The 21,221-nt window shown below is 39.7% G+C and overlaps 2 protein-coding genes across 2 annotated transcripts in view; one reads left to right on the top strand and one right to left on the bottom strand.

The window, feature by feature from the left end:
- LAMA1 (laminin subunit alpha 1) overlaps positions 1 to 4,686 on the top strand; it is a 61,051-nt gene extending 56,365 nt beyond the window's left edge. The window contains exon 44 of the mRNA XM_019473341.1: positions 4,460 to 4,686. Within this exon, the coding sequence (XP_019328886.1) occupies positions 4,460 to 4,686 (227 nt within the window). The remainder of the gene's footprint in view (positions 1 to 4,459) is intronic.
- Positions 4,687 to 6,134: 1,448 nt separating this feature from the next.
- The window catches only part of ARHGAP28 (Rho GTPase activating protein 28), a 73,288-nt gene continuing 58,201 nt past the window's right edge, over positions 6,135 to 21,221 (bottom strand). Inside the window, exons 6-15 of the mRNA XM_009284106.1 lie at positions 20,676 to 20,841; positions 20,469 to 20,560; positions 19,061 to 19,138; positions 15,721 to 15,883; positions 14,114 to 14,196; positions 12,087 to 12,284; positions 11,193 to 11,336; positions 8,831 to 8,985; positions 8,128 to 8,192; positions 6,135 to 6,244 (exon numbers count right to left, since the gene is read on the bottom strand). Of these exons, the coding sequence (XP_009282381.1) occupies positions 6,153 to 6,244; positions 8,128 to 8,192; positions 8,831 to 8,985; positions 11,193 to 11,336; positions 12,087 to 12,284; positions 14,114 to 14,196; positions 15,721 to 15,883; positions 19,061 to 19,138; positions 20,469 to 20,560; positions 20,676 to 20,841 (1,236 nt within the window). The 3' untranslated portion in view covers positions 6,135 to 6,152. The remainder of the gene's footprint in view (positions 6,245 to 8,127; positions 8,193 to 8,830; positions 8,986 to 11,192; positions 11,337 to 12,086; positions 12,285 to 14,113; positions 14,197 to 15,720; positions 15,884 to 19,060; positions 19,139 to 20,468; positions 20,561 to 20,675; positions 20,842 to 21,221) is intronic.

The raw sequence follows: 21,221 nt of genomic DNA on the forward strand, positions 1-21,221 counted from the left end.
TAGGATAATGTGATACTAGTTGTTCAGTGCTCCCATCTGTAAAGATTAGGGTTCATAGAGAAGAGAGAAATTCTTCGGTTTAGTTGAGTACTGCAGAAGTGGAATGAATTGTTTCACAGGTTGTATGGAAAAAGAGAGTTGGACTCTCTACCAGCCTCATGTTTTGGTTTGGCAGTGGAGACCATGACTGTGTACAGCTCAGCTGTTGCTTCATATTCTGCCAGTTTCAATTTTAACTTGGAAGACACCTATGTAGAGTGGCTTTCTCCTCTCTTTTCCTCTCTCTTGTCCCCTGGGACAGATTATTTCTGCAAACTCTGCACAAGTTACCCCAGTGCATGGCTTACGCTTGAAGGCAGCAGTGACTGTCCGTGGTGGGATGTCCCACATAATCCAAACATGAATGGAACTTGGTGCTCCTCAGGTGTTGGTTTTCTTTCTCTTTTGGGTGGAAGGAGGAAGCAGCTGAATAATAACCTGGATCTTTTTATTGTTTCAATTAACGGGAAATAGATTCTACATATTTCACATTTGTTTTTCAGCTGATGTGAAACAAAACTGCCTCACAAGCAAGAGCTCATTCCATGGCTGTTTGAGGAACCTCGTGTTGACCAAGGGCCAACAGGCAGAATGGTTTGACTTCAGCAGAGCTTTTGACCTGCGTGGAGTCTTTCCTCATTCCTGCCCTGGGGCTGAGCACTGAACTGCAGCAAAGCCTGTCTGGACCGAGAGAGGGTTTTTTTGTTGATCTGCTATTGTTCATTCTCATTACGTAATGAAAAGAAGAATTGGTGAGAGCCTGCATCTCTGATTTTCTGGTTGTTTTCCAACTCAGGTCATTTATTTTTTTTTTAGTCAGAAGCTCTATGTCTGCATTTTAACTAAACGGTTTTAAACAGCAAACACCTCTACTACAATGTTAATGGCATTAATTGGGTATTTTTCTTTTGGGAATTTTTATTAATCAGTGTTTACAGTATGTTTTCTTTTGATTACTTGACAGTATTTCATTTTATTGTGTGTTGGTTGTTTTATAAAAAGGTAATACTTTTGGACCACATAATAAAACTACAATAAACTGTGCATTATTTCATGTAGTTCAGTTGTCCATACATTTCAGTTAGAAGAAAAAGAGCCAGAAGGCTAGGAAGTGAAAAGTACGAGTGGGTAGAGTCCAGCAGAGGGAGCAGGAGACTAAAGGCATAATTTTGAAGGTCCCAGATTCAGAGTCTAATGAATAGAGTTTTCTTATTTATACTTAATATGGTAGCTCCAATCCCTTTTCCTTCTGCCTTAATATCCAGTGCTTCTGACCCCCGTTATAGCCACATTGTCTAGGAGGATTATGTTCCTGTTTATGCTTTCATGTAATCAGCTGCAGGACAAGCAGCAACTCCACAGCAGAGAGACGCATACGAAATGTTGTGTTGGTGAAGAAACAATTTGGGTCTGGCTTGGGAACTACTATGTATTTTGGCAACAAGAACTAATGCATCTTTCTTGGGAAAACAGTGTTTCTTACAGGACACAGGGAAGCACCTTTGGTGCTCTGCGATTCCTAATTCACAGGCCAGTCAGCAGTTCTGTCTTTACCTTTTCCTACTGTGCCTGCCTCTGTTTCTAGAATGAAACGTGCTTCCAGTAGTTGCACTTGAGCCAGGTTTGCGGGACACGTACTTGATCTGACTCAAGTAAGGACACCCATTCATCAACTGGCTGGATCACTGAGCAGTGACAACCATGTCTCGTACTTGAAGATGCGTCTATAATAAACAAAATTCTTTACAAGTCACTTCCATCTCCTTTTTTCTCTTTGAACTAGCAGTATTTTTGTTTGCTCCTTACAATTTTGTTTGGCTTTTACTGTGCATTTTTACAATTTGTTCTCAAGTCAGTTTTGCTCTAGGTATTTCATACTAGTTTAAAAAATACTGGCTCAAATGAAACCCCAGAGCAGTTTGTCATTGATTTCAATGAGGCAAGATTCCAAGCAGTGTCATTTTGTACCTTGCATCGAGGTAGTCCGAGAGAAGAGCTCCTGGAGCAAAGAACTGCTCCACTTGAGCAAGGGTGGCAGAATGTGGTCCTTTGTGTAGCTAGCTGTTCAGGTGCTATAACAACAGAGTTGCTTTTAAGACAGATTCATCACTGCTTTTTGCAATTTCTGTCACCTGTTTCTAACCGAAAACCACGTGCTTAGGTTTGAAGAGCTTTCTTTGTTGGTATTGTTTTTATTTTTGACATGGATACAATACAATGGAGACATTCTGCTGTACACATACACTTACGTGTGGGCTTACTTCAACAAAACACATAACATAATGAGGATTGTAAGGGAAACGAACATACAAACATTTTGCTTTGATTAGTGGCATTGTATTATTTTCCAGAGAAGACACACATTAATGGAAAGCCATTGAAAAGTAAAAACTGAAACGCAGTATGTTTGTATTTGTTATCCATTAACCCCAAGATCTGATCTCATAAGGTTCACGTTACAAGCAGTAACTGAGGCAACATGGTTTGGATAAAATTTCGTACGTATCCTGAAATATGTCTTTTAATATATATTTTTTGGTAATTTCCAAATCTTGCCCCTTAGAAGGAGAAACACCTTATCAATGTAAAAGACTAGTGGAGAGGTGAAATTAATAATAGAAAGTTTTGGAATATTAAACCTCTAAGCCAAATTATTTTTCCTGGAAAATGCAGAGTGAGGTAGTTAATATTATACATAGACACAGACACATTTGCACACACGTACACATTCTAATGACATTAGCTGCATAAACAGGTTAGAGCATTCCAGTCTGTTTCCAATACCTACTTCTTGGAATACACTCTCTCTCTGTGTTGATGCAAAATGCTGTCTTTGTAGAACCATGGAGTACATAAATGCTTGAGGCATCTTTGGAGTTTGCTGAATAAGTTTTTCCCTGCTTGCTACTGCTTTCTTATTAATAGCTTTCCACATACGTTGCTTTTTGTTAGGTGACAATCCTATCATAACTTGGTTTTGACTTCAACTGCTGTTAGGAGGAACAAAATTCCAGGTGCCTCCACCAGCATTTTGAAATACAAGGCCTAAAGTTGAGACCTCATATTAAAAAATGTCGTAGAGGTTGTTCAGTTTGTCTACTGCATATTTAATCAAGTTAGTGTACCACAACACCACAAAACAACTTAATGTGTAACAGTATTAACCACAGTACACATGGGTCATTAGATCCATTTGTATCAAAAAAGAGTTTTGCCATTCTGTTTCAGAGACAGCAGGTATTTGGCCATGCTGTAGTAGTCAGGGCACCGTACGTAGAACCTAGTTCATCTGCTAATACGCATGTCTTATGAAGTTATAGGCAATTTTAGTATAAAACAAGCGTTCACAGGATGGATTTCATGACATCAGATTTGGCTTTCCTAAGTTGCAAAGTGGCAAAAAAAAGTCTTCCAAAAACCCCTTCTATCCTGTACGGAATACAGTGAGACCTATTTCAGAAATAATTTTGGTGAAGTCCTCACTTCAGGGTCCAGAACGTGCTGAGCAAGTTACAGCGTGAGCACATGGGTGCTCTGTACTTTCCCTTGCACGGCCATTGAGAACACAGGGTCAAGTGAGTGGGCAAGACGGAGGAGGTCAATGTTTTTGTCTGAAAGTACTGTAGAAAGTTATCTCATTTGCTACGACATGTCAAACTCTTAATGTTTAGGCTTTCTGTATAGTCATAAAAGCTCTTTTGTTGGCTATAAATACAATGATGCTTAGCATTTATATGATGCTCTTCACGTTCAAAGCACTTTGCACATAAAATCCCTTTGCTGAGTTTGTCCTTCCTAGGTGGATGTTTATAACTCCTGTTCTGCTCAGGGAATTGTTTAGCTGCATCTGAGAGCAGAATTTAACTCAACTAATTCTCATGTTACCTTTATAAGGAAAGTACTAGTCCTGTTTTACACCTAAAAGAAAAGGGCAGCACAGTAGAAAGAGTTGTCCATCGCCACAGAGGGAACTAAAGGGAATCGGGAACAAAGCACCTGACAAAATGTTTATGCTTAGTCCTATGAACAAACCACAGATCTACTGTCTCTCATATACTTAAAATAAATAGTTGTCAAAATAAGCAGTGTATTTTATAATACAACTGTCCTGGTCTTAACCTGGCTGCAACTGTGCATTCATTAGTGTTGAGGAAAAAAAAAAAAAAGGAAAGTTAAAAATTTTGCTGTTTTAAAGAAGATGAAAGAATAATGTTGTTAAATTTTACCATTTTTTATCTCAAGAAGGTAAGAAAGACAGACGGGATCTGCCCCCTGTAGACATTATTGTTGCTGGTAAAATTACTGATTCAATGTTGATTTCTTTTACTGAATGCTAACGATGAAAGTTAACTACTGGAGAACACTACTAACTTTGAACCAGAAGTAGGGTTTCTAGAATGTGAAAATCTTCATCGCAAAGCTTCAGCAGAGCATCACAAGTTACAGGTTTCTCTGCAGGACAGCATACTTTATCTTCGCCTGGACGACTTGGTTCAGAACGCTGTTACATTGCTACCTGGTAAACAGAGCACCAGCTTCTGCCTCATCTGTGTGTCCAGATCAGGAACAAAACCCACCGCTCAGACTGTGGGTGAATTCGTTGTGCAATATCGTCATCCAGTGACGGAGACATTGCAGTACAGTTGAAGGCATTAGTTCCCATTTTTTGTGTAAGACAAAGATGAAAAAAATACTTGCGGTTTTCCAAAGACTTGTGTTTTCCCTACTGAACAAACATGCTTTAGTTCTATAAAGTATAGTCCCAAACCAGAGGATTAGGTGAAGAATGGTGCTCGCCCTCGTGACTGGCTACAAACTAGACATACTGCCTAACATTTGCTGTGCTGCATTCCCAATGCAGTTGCAGCCCGCTGTTCTCTTGTCAGCCTGTGTGTTTTCATAGACTGCACGCCACCTGTAAAAGGAGCTGCAATTTGCTATGTATTTGTAAAACCCCCAGCACAACTGGGCCTAGTTTGGCTACGGTTTTAAGGCCCTAATGTGTAAATGTTAAATAAGAGTATTAAATCCCTCTGCTCATTGGAAGCTCTTTGTCTTTTCCATGCTGTATTCTACAAGATCCGGACAAAGATCTCTCTTCTCGATGCAGCTGAATAGTATAAAAGTTGCTTACATATTAAAGCTAAAATAAACAAAAGAAAAAGAATTAGGTTACAAATTAAGAAACTATAATGTTTAACAAAAAAGGTGATGGCTGTAAGTGGCACCGTTAACACATATCTCATATTACGGCATTACACAGACTTAAATCTGAGAGTATCAAGTAAAAGATGGAGCCAGGGGAATACGCCCCCTCTCACCTAGCATTTGTCTCCCGAAGCTTGTGTGTGTGACAGGGGAAGGAAGGAGAAAATGGTTTGTGGTGCTACAATTGAGCACAGTAATGTGATCCAGACAGACGATTTTGGAAGACTGGTGGCAATATATACAGTGGTACATACATAAAGCAGTATAACTGTCTATACAGTAGTTCTGCCTCCCTCCCTCCCCCAGCATCAGGTACTCATGAGGAGTGACTGAGAGACATAAATACGGCAGTAATGCACACTGTACAGGTTTACTTTCAGCAGAAAGGTTTGATTTTGTCACACAGCTACGTCTTCGCACCACTGCAGGTCGAGCTCCTCTCTTCCACGCTTGACAGATACCTTCTCTTCTTGAATGTCTCTGTGATGCTTCTGTGTTACGCTGTGGTCGGTAGTGTTTCATACATCCATGGATGCCACTGGATTCTTTCCTTTCCAAAAATTCATGTTCTAACACCAGATCAGGAAATGAACAGCTCCGTATGCGACAGGTTGTTTTCTGTGCCTCCGTACCTTGGCCCGTTCCTCCTTAACTCCTGGGCCAACCGGCACAAGCGTAATCCATATGAAAGCATAACTGATGTGATATTTTCAGATGGTCCAGAAGCTGGAGTGATAATGCTTATACCAAAAGTAGTACATAGCGAACATCAGTTGGACAGTACAGTAGGAAGGAATGATATCCCGTAGCTACCATTTTGTTTCGTCTCTGCCAAGAGCTTCTTAAAATGACAGGCATCACTGTTGTCCATTTGGCTTTTGTCCAGTACGCCGCAGCCTTCTGCTTCAGCTTGCTTTTGGTTTTATCACCCATTCTGCCTGAGGATTTGCACGGTAAACATCTAACATGTACGCATCCGGATCCAAACAGTGCTGACCTGAAACAAATCGACAGCCATGGATCGTAGGATGTTTCGAGCACATTAGTAAATGGGACAGAGCTGTGTTAAAATATCCTTGAATGTCTCTCCGACTTGCACATAGTGAGCCTAGTTTGGCGTGTCCAGCTGACATCTTGCCTGGATACAGACAGGGGCTTTGGTAAATTTGCCAGTGGTTTTACTCAGTGAGAGTCATGAATTCACTTTCGCTTTCAGGCAGGATGCCCTGCATTACACTGACTTACGGACAAGGCATTGACCATTAGTCAAACGGTGAACAAATATTATGGTTTCTTTAGAAGCATTAACAACACCGTTACTGTAAGTGCCATAGTCTGGGGGTCTTATTTCTTTGGATTTACTGGGCTGGAATTACAACTCTGTGACTTCATTTCTACGCTATTTTTAAATGCTGAAGAAGTAGCTCTGCAAACCACGTGTTCCCATCCAGCTAGGATCTTGCAAAGAAATACAGGGACTATATCAAGGCTTTTAGCAGTTGCTGTTTTGCTGGTTTAAAAAAAAAAAAAAAAAAAGTCCTCTGAAGTCTGGCCGTTCGAGGGTTTCGTTAGGTGGTGACTGGGAGTTGGGTGGTTGGGGAGTCCCTGCTGCCTTTGCCACAGAAAGAGGCGTTTGGTGCCTCCTAATTGAGTAGTAAGGCAATAAATTTTTGAGTTAAGTTGATTGGTTAGACTATATTGGATTTACACTGGGTGATGAAGCCATTTAACTGGTGAGGTCACATTGCTGTGACACAAAGGATTATGTAAAAATTTTGTACAGTTACTTACAAGGTCACTGGGGTCCTAATGATTTTATTCAAGTGAAAGCAACATAAATGAATGAATGCATAATCAGTGGACTAAGGTACCCTGAAAGATCTAGGACTATAAAAATAATTTTAAATGAAGATGCAAATTAAATGTCCAGATTTTTGAAAGAGTGTGGTGGGAATACTTGGAATTGTTTCACAAGGCCTTTAGGATCTTCTCCTGTTTTAGCATCGGTTGGTCATCCTGTTTAGCCAGGCAAAACAAATCGCTAATCAAATTTAGCTTTGTATGAGAGTATCTTCAGTAGTAAACACTTTGCTTCTTGCCTGCTGCTGAAGCAAGTCTGAGATGTGTTGTAATAACTTTATAGAAGCTGTTTGAGCGGAATCTAGAAGAATTAAGGAATAATCTGATCAGACCGTTGACGAAAGACTCCAACAGAGCATCCAGATTTTTAGTACGAATAGAGAAAGGAGAGGACTGTGTGATATCAAATTGAAAGCTGGTTTTTGACCTTTAGGCCAGGAACTTGTGTGGCAAGCCACTGTTGTCATTACAAAAATGTCACTGCATGAAACACGGAAGACAAAATCCCTACTGCAAGGAATTTACAATCTAAATAAAGCACATGGATTAGTATGAGTATAGTAGACCCATACATGCAGGGCCTGAATTCTCAATTCTGTGTTTTTTATTTTGAGGAGGTTAACACTTACATACAGTGAGGAAGAAATAGGTCTTGGGAAAAGGCTTGACAGCGAGGTGGAACATGCTCACGAGAGGAAGACTAAGGATCTCTTAACCATGGAAAAAAGCTCAACTATGAGAGTGAGAGAGGTAAGCGGAAGGTCAGATGAATTTGGCAAGACTGTCAGGAGTCCTGCTGAGATCCAGCCATCAGGTCACTATCTCCTGCGCGGTGGCCCTTCAGTCGTGCTGGAGTCAGAAGGAATTGTTACATTGATTTCAACAGCTGTTGGGTCAGACTCCTTTTCTGCAGATGGACTGGAAGGTAGGAGAGACCCAGCTGTGTGAAAACAGCACTGCCCTGAGGTGTTTTAGGAGGCCAAGGACATTCAGAACCGAATTTTCAAAAATGAGACCTACCTATATTTCCTCCAATTTCATGTAAACTTTGGATCTGGCCTCTCATGTTCTGTGATGAACCGCGGCTAGGATAGAAAAAAACCTTCAGTTTGTCTTTCTGTTATAACCACTGCCTTATCAACCACCGTCTATATTAAGCTAAAAATTGGTATTTTTGCCCCTGTGAACTTACTTATCAAAAGCAAGGACTTCCACCAAACGGAGCACTGCAGAATAGTGAATCTGCTACAGAGGTAGATTACTGGGTCACAGTTAACTAAGCTTTCTATTATATTATTTATTTTTTATTATTTATTTTAAGAGAATTATGTGGTAATATGGGAATACTTTGCAGAAAAGACTTGCAGATGCAATTTACCATTTCCCATAACTGTTAATAATTATGACCTTACAGAAATAAAAACATTAACGTTTTATGGGCAGATGTTCTGGGTTCTTTATGCAACAAGTCTATAAAACATATGTGTTTAGTAGTGGCATAACAGAGGGCAGATTGATTCTGTATAGGAGCCAATTATTAAGTAAAATATAAAGAATAAAATCAGTGGTTAAAATTTCTTTAACCAACGTAACCATAAATTAGCAATTTTAGATTAGAAAAAGAGTTCTTGTAACACAATGAGTCTTTGAAAAGGGGACAACCTAGTCATTAATGCTTCTGACATTATTGCTCAGGAAAAACAAAATGTTCTGATTTACCCACCTGTTTTCACAGTGGAATCGAGCCAGGATGTCTTTGGCTTTTGTTTGGCTGTTGAGTTGAATTGCCATAGAGACTTTTGAATGCAGTGGAGCATAAACTCTTACCACCCCCTCGGGTATGTCAGACTGCAGGTATGGGGGAAAAGTGACAGCTCCCTAAAATCAATATTCAGTAGAGTCAGTCTAAGGAAATATTGCTGTAGCTCCATTCAGAAGCAGTTCTGCAACTCTTTTGAGGTTGCTTGCAAAAGTCACTGTCCTGGATTCACTTAATTATTCAAAAAACATATTTACAGTGATACAAACACAAATTTATAGATACAGTACAGTAAGATATGACATACAGACACAAACTCCTTGGTAAGCATCACATAAATGCATGCAGAATAAAGTACAGCCCTTGAATTTTAATTGCTGGCAGTAATATTGAGTCAAGTTGTTATCTGTGATTTTTTAAGTTATTTCTGTTAACACTGGTTAGCGAACCAACTGCTTATTTAAAAGCACATAAAAATGACTAGGAATATCTGGTCTTCCTTTTAAAGATGAAATCCTCCTGAGGCATTAAGATCTAGTTCTCTGTTTCCACTTCCTGTCACTTCAACTAGATCGAAGCTTATGATGTACAGTAAAATATCACAGTAGCATATGGTTTCTGTTAATTTGAAATTTGACCTCGTGTAGGGTTCAAACGATCATCTATGAAGTTTATGCACTCTTCCATGATTAATGGCGGATAAATCAATTAGCAAGGTTTGCATTCCAGTTCTAATCCAGTTAATACCATGCTGAGCAGAGTACAATAGTCTCTCCAGTCTCTGTCCCTGTGTAATTTAGAACATCTGAGATCCGGGGATTGTGTTAAGTGCTCTCAAAATTCAACTCAGTTAACCAAACAGAGTTTGCCTCCAATTTACCCTTCATATTTCAGCTACCTGCCATGGCTAGTCTCGTTTTTATTAGATGCAAAGCCAATGACTACGATCAATGAACTTGCCTTCCCGAAGGTGCAATGACTGCAGCAATTGACTCTCCGTAGAAGCTCTCACTGTATTTGTTCCAGGGTGATACAGTTTTACAACACAGTAGTCTACACCGCCATTTTAAACAAACACCTATGTCTCCATCTGCAGCACAAATGTGTGTCCTACCCACAGTATATTTCAGTCAATGCTGGCAAATGAATTCTCCAAAAACCTGAATTAACATGGATTCATGGTTCATACATATCCTTTTTCTTTCTGTTTTTTTTTCCCAAACGTTCCCTTCTGCATTTTCTCTGTTGTCTGTAATAGGTGGCTTATTCTCTATTTCTTACAATCTCTTGATATCACTCCTTCCTAATTTGTCTTTTCTTTTGTTCTTCAAGGCTATTCTTCGATAACTTGAAGTTATTAGTACTAACAAGTCCTTGACCAGTTCCTTGATTACTCCTCTTACAATTCACCGATGTCCATTCTTGTAAACCTCCATGGAAGACTCTAAAGACTTTCTCTCCAGGTTATTAAAGGTAGTTACTATATGGAAATACTACATATAAGATGCCATAGGGACTGTATATGTTGTGCATGTGTACACAACATGCTTTGTTGCCCAAATTATATGTTACACCTAATACGTAAGTTAATTCTAGGTGTCTGTTGAAGTAGCATACCTCAAGTAAGTTCCTAAACTCCATATCCAGGCAGTGGAGAAAAGTTGGTGGCTTTAAGACCTCCAGAGGAAGATTTTTGTATCAGACTTTCGTAAGTCTGAACTGCACCTGGAGCTCTGGAAATCCTCAAAAGTATCCACCTCTCTCCTCTGACTATATGGGGAATAACAGCACAAACTACTTCATTAGGCATTTAAAATTTAGACCCAGTTTTGGTGTGTATGTTAGGCAAACTGGATTTTCTCTCTGCTTAGGAAGTTAGGGCAAAACTGTAAAACTAAAGCTTGCAAGGAGAATATTGAATGGCCTGGACCAGGGCGTGGGTAAGTGCAATTAATCCTAATATGGACCATCCTACTACTCAACTACAGATCCACGCATTTGTTGAATATCTACGGATCATTGCTGTCAAGGACAGTCCGCATATGACCATTTTCTTATGAAACGGGTACAAAATCAGCATGTGTTTGTAACAGCTTATAACTTGGGCTGCTAGAAATCATTCTGCCTTCTTCATCTTTTCTCAATCAATCCCCAAAGCTTTGTCTTATCAGGATGTTGGACTGGGAAGCACATCTTTCAAGATAGCTCCCAAATCAGCTTATTTTGTGTGGTAAAATTTCCTCCCCGTCCCCAGAAGCTTTTATGAGATAAGTAAGGAGGGAGGCTGGTTAAAGCTGCCCTTGAAAATGATACATTTTTATCATACCTCTGGTCTTTCAGGTCTCTCCCGTTCCATCGTCTTTCTCCTCAGAAGTTTTCTCACTCCTTTATCAAACATCAGCTGCCTCTTGCTGTTGTTCATTGCTGCCTCATTCATTTTTCTCACTTGGGAAATCAGGAAGGATGGGACCTAAAGAGAGGAAACCAGAGCTGAGAAAACACAGTAATTTTCCCCCCCTAAAATTAGTGTTGGGGCTAGAAAGGCACAAAATTTTAGGCAGCAGAAGCTCTGTTTATTCCCAGAAGATACATGCAATTAGTAGCACCCTCTAGCAACCCACAGTTACTCCTTTGGTGAAACTGTAGATCATCTTTCGTAACATATGACACTTTTCAGTGATGTTTGCAGCTGTAGGAACTTTATTAGGAGCTGGTCTTTGCAACCCCCATCATACCCTCCCTCTGTTATGAGGAAACGAGCTGAGACTGTCGTCATCTTCATGCCAACCTTCGGAAGTCCAGCAAGTAGTACACACTTTGGGCCCATATTATTATGGGCTAGACTTTAAACAGTCATTTAATCTCATTCAAGTTTAGATATCTCACCTACGCATCTAGATGAAATCATTCTCCTATGCATTCTTCTGCATAAACAATGGTGTGGGATAGGTACCTCCAGAGGGCAATTCGTGCTAAAATGGATGTCTTAGATAGGTGAGGAAAATCTCCATCCAGAGGTGTCTGTCACCCTATCTCATTCTAGATATAGAAGACTCCAGCCAGTTTCCAAAGAATAGCTAACTGTGTCTTCTAGGAAGGTCAGTTTACTCTGATACTGTCTTCTAGGAAGGTCAGTTTACTCTGATTTCTACAGAGCTGCTGCATATAACAAAATACTTCTCTGTACTGGAGCCATAAAGAGGGAACCAGCATTACTCACTGTCCACAGGATGTCCTGGTACCGAATTAAAAGGCGCACAATGTGCGCTGTGGTGGCGGCTGCCTGCATTTCTTGTTGGTTTGCACGTTTCCCTTTGTAGATGAAGAGGTTTGGTGCAACAATCATAGAAACGTTCCACAGATTCATTTTATTTTTCCCTTCGTTAGCAACCACCTTCTTCAGGAACTGAAGAAAGGCCTGGAAAAACAACACTTCTTATGCTGAGTCTCACAAAATAGTTTACTTCTTAAATGCAGCGTTTTCAAATGCACAACATGTCTAGCTCGAAAGCTGCTATATTTGTACTTGGAGGTGAAATTTAGGGGTTTTTGCATTCTAATTTGTATTACTCTGATATTTGCTGGCACAACCACCTGTGTCAATCATGGAGGAATAGTTAATGTTATCAATATACACATTAATAAATTATCTATCACTTAAAGCATAATCCCAAATCTGTAAGTCAAGTACAGTGTCTGCACTAGGGCTCTGAATCCTGTAGTAGAGGAAAGATAGAAAGGTGTTGCAATGGAATAGTTAATTTCTTCATAGATTTCAAGGTGTCCATTTTGATGTATCATCTGGCCCAGGCTTTTTATATTGCAGTCACCAGGGTGATCAGCCTCTCTTCGAATGTGCGCCAGTCCCATACATGATACAATCTGAGGAATTTCTGCCAGCAACACCCAAACTTTTATTCTGGGATAATGAAAGCAAGAAGCGCTCAGCGGTTGTTCGTTGATGTCACTTCTGCACATGCATGGCAGAGTCAAAGGAAACTCATTTCCCTTTTGGGCAGTTTATTCAGAATTTTTCTTGAGTGACTGAATAGGATGGATTGCAGCTGTGGTTAGAATTGGGGTCTGCCAATGAGTCCTTTTGCAACACCATACCATTAAAACCACTGTCTTTGTACCCTGACATTGCAATTAAAACATTTTTACAAACCCAGGAATTACAAAACAGAAACTGTGTTGGAGAAATTTCTAAAATTATAGATAGCAAGTAGAGATGCATTCAATTTTGTCATCACTTCTATTTTCATATAAAAGCATAGTAGTAATTAAGACTACTCATCTAGCATGTGTTTTACATATACTGCTCTATATCGATATGGACTTTGGTAGAAGAAATAACCCCCATTCTTCACAGAGCACTAGTAGACCTCCAAATGCTTTAAAGAGGGTTGTTATTCTTGTCCCCTGTTATTCTATAAATAAATACAGGTAAAGAAGACAGCTGGACTCATAAAGCTATATCTAAACTGACCAGTGGGAGACCTTCAGAGGTGGGGGACCAGCAGGGTCCTGGTGAGCAGGGGACCTGATGAAATGTCTGGGGTGTCCCAGGCAGCTTGTTCACCCAGGTTTCCTTTATGTGGAAACAAGTCCAAAAATGCAACCAGTGTCTCTTAGGGCAAGGACATAGCTGTAGCCAGATCAGGGAGCTCCCAAGTCCCCAAAATGCTTGTAGCCACCATGTCTGTATCAAGAAGTGCTACATGGGTGTGGGTTTGTAAGGCAAAACGGCTGAGGCTGAGGCCCTGACATCCGTGCTACAGATGTACATTTCAGGGGTTTTTACTTCAGACTACCTCCTCCAGTCTCGTCCAGTGCCCTGGAAGCCCTTCAGCCCCGGGAGTGCACTAGGCAAGCTCCTGGGGGGCAGCTTCTCATTTAAATTCATCCCGAAGAATTCCAGTTATACAGAAAACCCAGAAACTGGACCTTCTTTTTCCAAACTATGCGAGGAACATGACTCTCTGAAATGGGTGCTCCAGAATAAATGATGCCTGGGAGCCATTTACTGACACCAGCAGTTGGATACCTCCAGCAACTATTTCTTAATTGCTTGCAAGAGAAATGACAGCCAGGGAATTGGAACATCTTTTCAAGGAAATGATAAAAAACACAGATGAATACATTCACACTGCAGCGTCTGATCAACTGACTGTTAGAAAAAAAAAGTCTCTCATTTAAAAATCAAAGGCACCACAGATGGCAGGTGATAGCAAACGAAGAACTTACCTTGGCTGTGTCTCTGTTGGCTTCAGGCAGCAGCATGATCAACAGATGCAAAGCTTGTAGCTGTAACTTGATCTTGGAGATTTCTAAGAATATGAATAATTAATTGTTTTGAAATCCCAATTACAATTGGTTTGTTCTAAAATCCTTGTTGGTCAGCAGTTCTAGAAACACAGCAACCACTGCCTGGTTGAGACTAGTATGTTTAGATATTTATTAACCATAATCTTTTCCCCAAATATAAAACCAGTTCTAGTGAGTGGATTTTTCCTCATCATCTTGGGTCTTTGTCACAGGGGGAGACAAGGCTCTATAAAATTCCGTCTAAGTAACAAAAAGCCAATATTTTTCAGTACTAGCCAGTTTCTCTTAGATATCATGGTCAGAATGTGTTATATATGGATCAAGTATTTTCCCCCTTTCAAACTGAAATGGATATTTGTTTTCAGAAAATTTTCAGTGTTGTTATTGAGTAATTTGCTGAACACTTGTGCCATTGGAGTGGAGATTGATTGCTTATAACTTAAAAAGTATTTGTCCCAAGTCTAGCACCCTAGATAAATGCAGAACCACTCGTCAATTACAAAATACCGTCATGTTTTCAGCAGCTGGTATATACTGATACTGTGCAATGCTCACTAGAAGAGCAGGGGTGGAGAAGATGGGAAGAATAACTCTGTCATTTGCTTCCACTCAGGGTGGATGAAAGAGGTTTGGAGAAAAAAAGAGTGAGTGTTGTGGAATCTGTTGGAGAGAATAAAGACACTTTATTCTGCACAGACACCTCATGTTCAGTCTTCTCCTCCCAACTGCTAAGCGATCATAACTGCATGAAGTCTGGGACTCTCACAGAGCACACTCAGGTACGTGAAGGTTACAGGAAGGGGTCACCTCCTTGTGCCCTTTAAACTACCTCATGGAGACACTGAAAACTTGGCTGCAACCTTATATGTTTTCTGTACCAATTTGCCTAATAAATTCACCATCCTGATAGTTTCACTCTGTCCTAGCTCAAGTGAATTTACAATGAAGTCAATAGGTATTGCAAGGTACTACTGCGTTCTTCCTGGAAGAGAAATGAACAAAATGTACTGAGAATGAGAAGGTGTATGTACACTGAAAACAAAACCCGAGTGCCTGAAGCTTTCTGTGATCACATATATCTTTGTACGAATATTCTGACTTCAGCATAAACCTGGAGAGAAATAAAATGGATCCAATAGAATATCAGGTAAAGGGCAGTGACCTGAATTTACCTTGCAGAAATTTTAATTTGTGAAATCTATAATTTGTGTGAATCAGAGTCTACATATGAAATTCATTGCTCAGCCAGCATTTGCTCACAGATTTCAAATCTCACATTAAACAGTTGTGTCACTCACACAACGAGTCTATGCTATTAGCTAAGTGCAGAGACTTTTGTCCATTTGAAAATGAAAGCTTGCAGAAAATTTAAATGTTTAGGCAAAGCACTGGGCCTTTTTTTCTCTCACTTCAGAGAGAGAAAAAATTACATGCTTTTTTCTCTCCGCTTCAGAGAGAGAAAAAAATGTAACGTCTACTATTACATTTCATCTAGATCAGTCCATACTAACTCCTTTTCCACCTACTTTCCACTAGTGTGATGAAAGCGGGCAGATATTCTACTGTGAAGAGTGGGCTTGGGAGTTCTCTTATAAACATTTTCAGCAGTCCTGCTGCATCATTATTTCGTACTTGGTCCCAGTCAAAAGTGTCTTCATAAAATTTTGCCTCAAGTTCTTGATGGAGATTCTGAAAGATAAAAGGAACATCAGACCTTTAATCGTTGCTTCTGACCAGGCAGTTTGAGATCACTTCAGAAATCTCATTACAAACAACAGGCAGATTTACACCGTAGTTAAATTAAAGTAGCCCTAAACCAGTAGCAGTCTAGGTACAGCCGCGTGGAGTTCAGAGCAGGTGAACAGATCAGATTCCTGGGGATATTTTGCAACCCAGGCTAAATTTGGTTTGCCATAGCTAGATTTCTGCCAGTGACCCATTTGAACCATTTTAAAGCAAGACAATTTTGTGGAATGTCTTAGAACTAGAAACAGAAAATTCAGTTAAACAGAATTTTTGGCACAGCTGTTCTTTTTGTTTAAAACACTCTCCAGAGGTTTTGACCCTTAAATCACAAAGGAGTGGCATTTTTTCCTCGCTGCCAGTGAACTTGCTGGACAAACTGTTGGCATCTGAGTCCATGGGCCTTGAGCAAATGGCTTTAACTTCAGGTCTTCCTGTCTTTAGAAGGATGTTTTCTTTTAGGATAGCTATAATTTGATTTGATCACTTCGTAGAAAAATAAAGGTATCAAACCATTACTGTCAGAAAACCTCCACTTGATACATGCCAAAAAACCCCCTCAAAAACCACGAGAGATCTAAGACAGAATTGATTATACCCTTTTGGGTAGCCATTTAATCCTCTTGTTCTCCAATGTCAGCATCTCGCTCTATAACAGAGGTCTATTTAGTTCTGGAGGGTAACTAATCAGTGTTTCACACGTGTGTGAATGGGAAAAAGGTTCCTAGTAGGAACAGAATTTGGCTTCAAACCCAGATCACTGTTTGGAAAATGCAAGCTCCTCAAAAATTTGTTGGGTTAATAAGATTGAAGGAGGCTATTGTAATATAAGGATAGCCATAAATAATGTAGGTTTCACAATTATTACTGGCCAAACACTGCCTTATCCATAGGAATTTTGTCGCTGCTTTTTGTGAGATCATTTATGACAAAATATGTCTGTAGCTAATATTCAGGTTTCAGATCATGTTTTTGTCAAATGTACTTTATTATTACGCAAAAAAGTTTAGTCCATTCAGTCAGAAAAGCTTTTAAAAATGAATTCTGTTTACCGTGTCTCACATGAATGGAAGGAAATTACATGTCAAATATGGTCACACATAATGAAGTGGAATGGTCGGCACAAAAGGAAATAGAAAGTCATTCAGGATTTGGTATATAATGTTACAATCTCATTTTTACTAGTTGTAATCTGGGCTATCTCAGCTTCCTCTGTATTCACATTCATTGCACATAATCCATACAAACACCTGGATTAAATTCTCTCCTGGTAACTGGCTGGGTAATGTGGAACAGAAATCCTCACCTCATCAAAATCACAAGGGGAGAGAAAAACTACTCCACATTTTTCTGCTGAGAACTGGGAAAAAGCCATAGAAATAGAAAGCAAGATTTTTGAAACATAAACATTTTTTTATATATATCCACACAAGCAAGCATATATGTATATTTTATACACTCACCCTCCCCATATACATATATATATGCACCTAAGTACATTTAAAAAACGTTTTTGCAATTTTTTTTTAAACGTGACTGATCCTGCAGTAGACTATCATGCATTTTTGGTCCACTGGAGCTTTTGTTACAAACCAGATTACAGACAGAGGAAAACTTGTATTTATTTCTTCTATTCTTTGTTTTATATAGAAGTAACCTTTAATCACTTCCACATGCCTTTTCTTTCTCCAAACAAGACTGAAATAAAATTGGAATGCCCTCAAATCCTAATGTCATAATAATGTATGAAGGCTTTGAAGGATGAAATCTGGATCTGCTTTGAAAAATTCTCTCTCTTGCTGGTTGGCTTGTTGGACAGACTTAAATGAAGCCAAAACTCAAATAATTTAAAACTTTCATATGGGCAGTTCGACTTACCACCCAGTATAGAGGAGTTACATATAAAGTCATATCTCACAGCAGCTCCCTGGATACAGGTTGTGAATAAGAAGTGAATAAGACACAGTACAGTATATGCAAAGAATATGAAAGTAATTTAATTAGGTAAAGCGCAGCCCTGCTGTGTAATCTCCCCAGAGAGGTTGGAAAAAATTGAGATTGTGTGAAATAATACTTTAAGTATTTGTATGAAAAAATGAGGAAGCTGAAAAGTACAGGCCAAATTAGGAGCTCCCTTCTGCAAGGTGTGGCACTTTGCAAGGTGCTGAGAGCTTTTGTCAACCCACAGAGTCAAAGGGAGCTGGGATGCTACTGCCGATCTTCGATGTGTTTCACGTGATGCCACTTTTTCTTGTACAGTCATTTTTGATGATCCCCAGCCCATCAACGTTCAGCAATCCCCAACATTTGTGTGGCTGCCACGATGTTGAGACTTCCTGCCTCAGAAGGCAAGATTAGCTTTCCTGAGGATGAGAAAGTGGGAGTGGGATGCGCTGTAAGAAGTTGCTTAAACCAGACAAAAAAACCCTAGAATAAACAAAAATCTGGGAAAGAGGTAGACACTACTAAGCCCAGAAAAAGCTTGTTTTCCTAATTTTCCGCTGCCAAAGGCTTTCAGCTCCTGGAATCAAGTTAGTCTGGAGAAAAAATTGCAAGCATTACTGCACCACAATATCAGGTTATTGGGTACCAACCATCCTGTGTTCATAACCCGCAAATAGCTTGTGAAAATGCAGTACTCGAGGCTGCCAAACAGTGAACGCAGGCCAAATTTCTCTCACTTGGAACATGAAATTGTAAGATCACAGAAGATAAATGAGAAATAAAATGACACAAAGGTTAAAATGACACAGAATAAGATCTTTATCTGAAGTTCGCTCAGTTTAGCAACTCTGGATTTCTGAAATAAATTAAAACGGAGACACGATCACAGCAATTTTGGACAACAGAGATAAACTGAAAGGTTCCCTCCATGTTTAGGGGAGAAAACCTGCATTCAATGTCAAGTCTGTGCTTTATATAGAACATTAACAAATGCAAAGCAAAAGACCACATGTTCTGTGATTTATTGGTTCCCAGGAACCAGTCTGACCTTTCATTGGTAGGAATAGAAATGCTGAGCTATACACATCAGTATTTATGTGCAGTGTGAATTTGTGTGTGCTATATTATTTCACAGAGAGTCTGTGGTCCAGGAGACACAAAACTGGCACGAGCATGTACCTTGACTCTGGAGGCAGATCCAGGCACTCGTAGAATTCCTTCGGTTTCTAAACCTGTTTCCTCAAGCTTGAGCAGCAACTGGAAAAAACCCAACAAAACCCAGGAAAATACTCAGAAGCACTTAAAAATACTATTAACTTTTTTCAATCTAGGTATCCTTGAAACTAATTTGGAAAAGATACATTTCTATGTAATTTGCTAATGAAAACAAGCCAGCTCATGTAAATAAACCTTCCTAATTTGTTCTCCATATTCCTGACCCTGAAATACGGAGTATGCAGAGTATGGAAAACTGATAATGCAATAGGCCCCTCTGTCCTTGATTTGCAACTTGGCACTGCTATAGAGCAATTAACACATAAACGTATTAATAAAAGGGCAGAGACACTGGGTAAAACACAATGGTGTTTTGAGGGAAAATTAACCTCTGAGAAATGTTTAAGTCTTTCCCCGAGGAGCACAATGGAAAGGTCTATAGATAGCATACGTTTCTGGGAACTGAGAACTCAGATTAGAAAATAATCCCAGGATATTTCATTTTGAAATTTCTGTGAATAGAGGAATAGGCTTTCTACGCTAACTCTTTATAAAAAAAAAAATATGTTTTGATTTAACATAATTTAGAACGAGGGGAAAAAAAATCATTTCCTAGCATTTATTCATACAGCTCTGGATTTTCACCACCAGCTCTGCTTCCTGCCCTAGCTGTTGGATCCTTCTAATTTCCCATGGTATCTTGACAGGGGAGCTGTGGAGCTGATTGCAAAGTCATGTAAATATTCAAGCCATGTCAGTCTTTCCCCTGACACTCCACACCACTTCCCCTTTTATCAGTATTTACAGGGAAATGTGTTGCAGTTTCAAGTCCATGTAAACCTGTGTAACTGCATGTGTGCTTGTACCTGTCTCCAAGACATCCGCTGAATGTCATTGTACTGTCAAATGACTTATATAAATGACGTTGTCTTGTCATACAAATCTTAATGAGAAGTACCACTTCCATTCTGGAAATAATAGCTAAGTAATACCTACGGTTTGAATTCATGTGGAATTAAAACTCCTGAGACAACTCATCTCTGCCACTTCTGCACACACACGCAGTTTTGCATGGTGCTCTAATTTAATGAGAAAGGGAAACAGAAAGCCAGACATTTGTTTCCTGAAGTTTCCTGTACAGTACCATACAATTATGAAAATGGAAAGAGGTCCCCACCACAGATAAAACACACAAAAGGAACAAATTTTGTCTCCTTGACACAAGGTTTTCAAACTACAACATACAGACAACCTGTAGACATCTTCAAGTCTGTAAAGCCTACATCTTCTTTTATCTGATGTCTGCTTTAAGCGTCGATGCAAATGATGGAAATGTGAATCTTAGTGGCCGAGCAGGCTGAGTTATACTCACTTTTTGGAAGATGAGGGGAACTTTTACTCCAGGAACCTTCTTTTGATCATTCTCCAGCAGTATGGTGAGAGGGACTCCAAACAGACCATTTTCTTAAAAATAATAACAACAAAATATGAAAAAGAGGAAAAACAACCTTGTATGCATCTTCTTTGCAATGCTGAGCGGCGCCCAGGTGGCTGCCATGGGGATGCCACAGCACAGTACCTCGTCCCCGCACCCTCTCTGTGCGGTTCCTCTTCAGCTCCACCCCCAATGCGTCATAGAAGGCCGTAAGTTCAATCAGAGAGAGGTAGCGGATCTTCTTCATGTCTTCAGCAGAGAGGTCTCCAACCTCTGTCAGTCCAAAACGGCTTTTCCGAACAATGAATTTCTACAGTAGAGATGGGTCGCATCTTTATTTGCACAAAAATTACAGGACATGAATTTTTGTTTTGAAAGAGATGCCCGTATGTGATAGGAATTAGGGTAGATGGATAACACCAAAGAGCTGAACTACAACCCTATATATTGGCCTGGTATGTTGACATAACTTGCATCCATCTGAAACATAAAATTGAGCTTCTTGCTCATCATCCAGCTGGGACAAATGAGCTACCTGCTGCTTAAACTTTTGCCCAATTTCAGCAGGCTGTAACATTTTGCTCTGCTTCTGCCTCCCCCAGAGCTGTTGAAGTAGCTGATACATTTCATCATGGATATGGTTGTATATCAGTCGTGTGTGTGTGTGTGTGTGTGTGTGTAATGAATCCG

The sequence above is a fragment of the Aptenodytes forsteri genome, unplaced genomic scaffold, assembly GCF_000699145.1.
Source record: "Aptenodytes forsteri isolate BGI_AS27 unplaced genomic scaffold, ASM69914v1 Scaffold229, whole genome shotgun sequence".
Classification (NCBI taxonomy): domain Eukaryota; kingdom Metazoa; phylum Chordata; class Aves; order Sphenisciformes; family Spheniscidae; genus Aptenodytes; species Aptenodytes forsteri.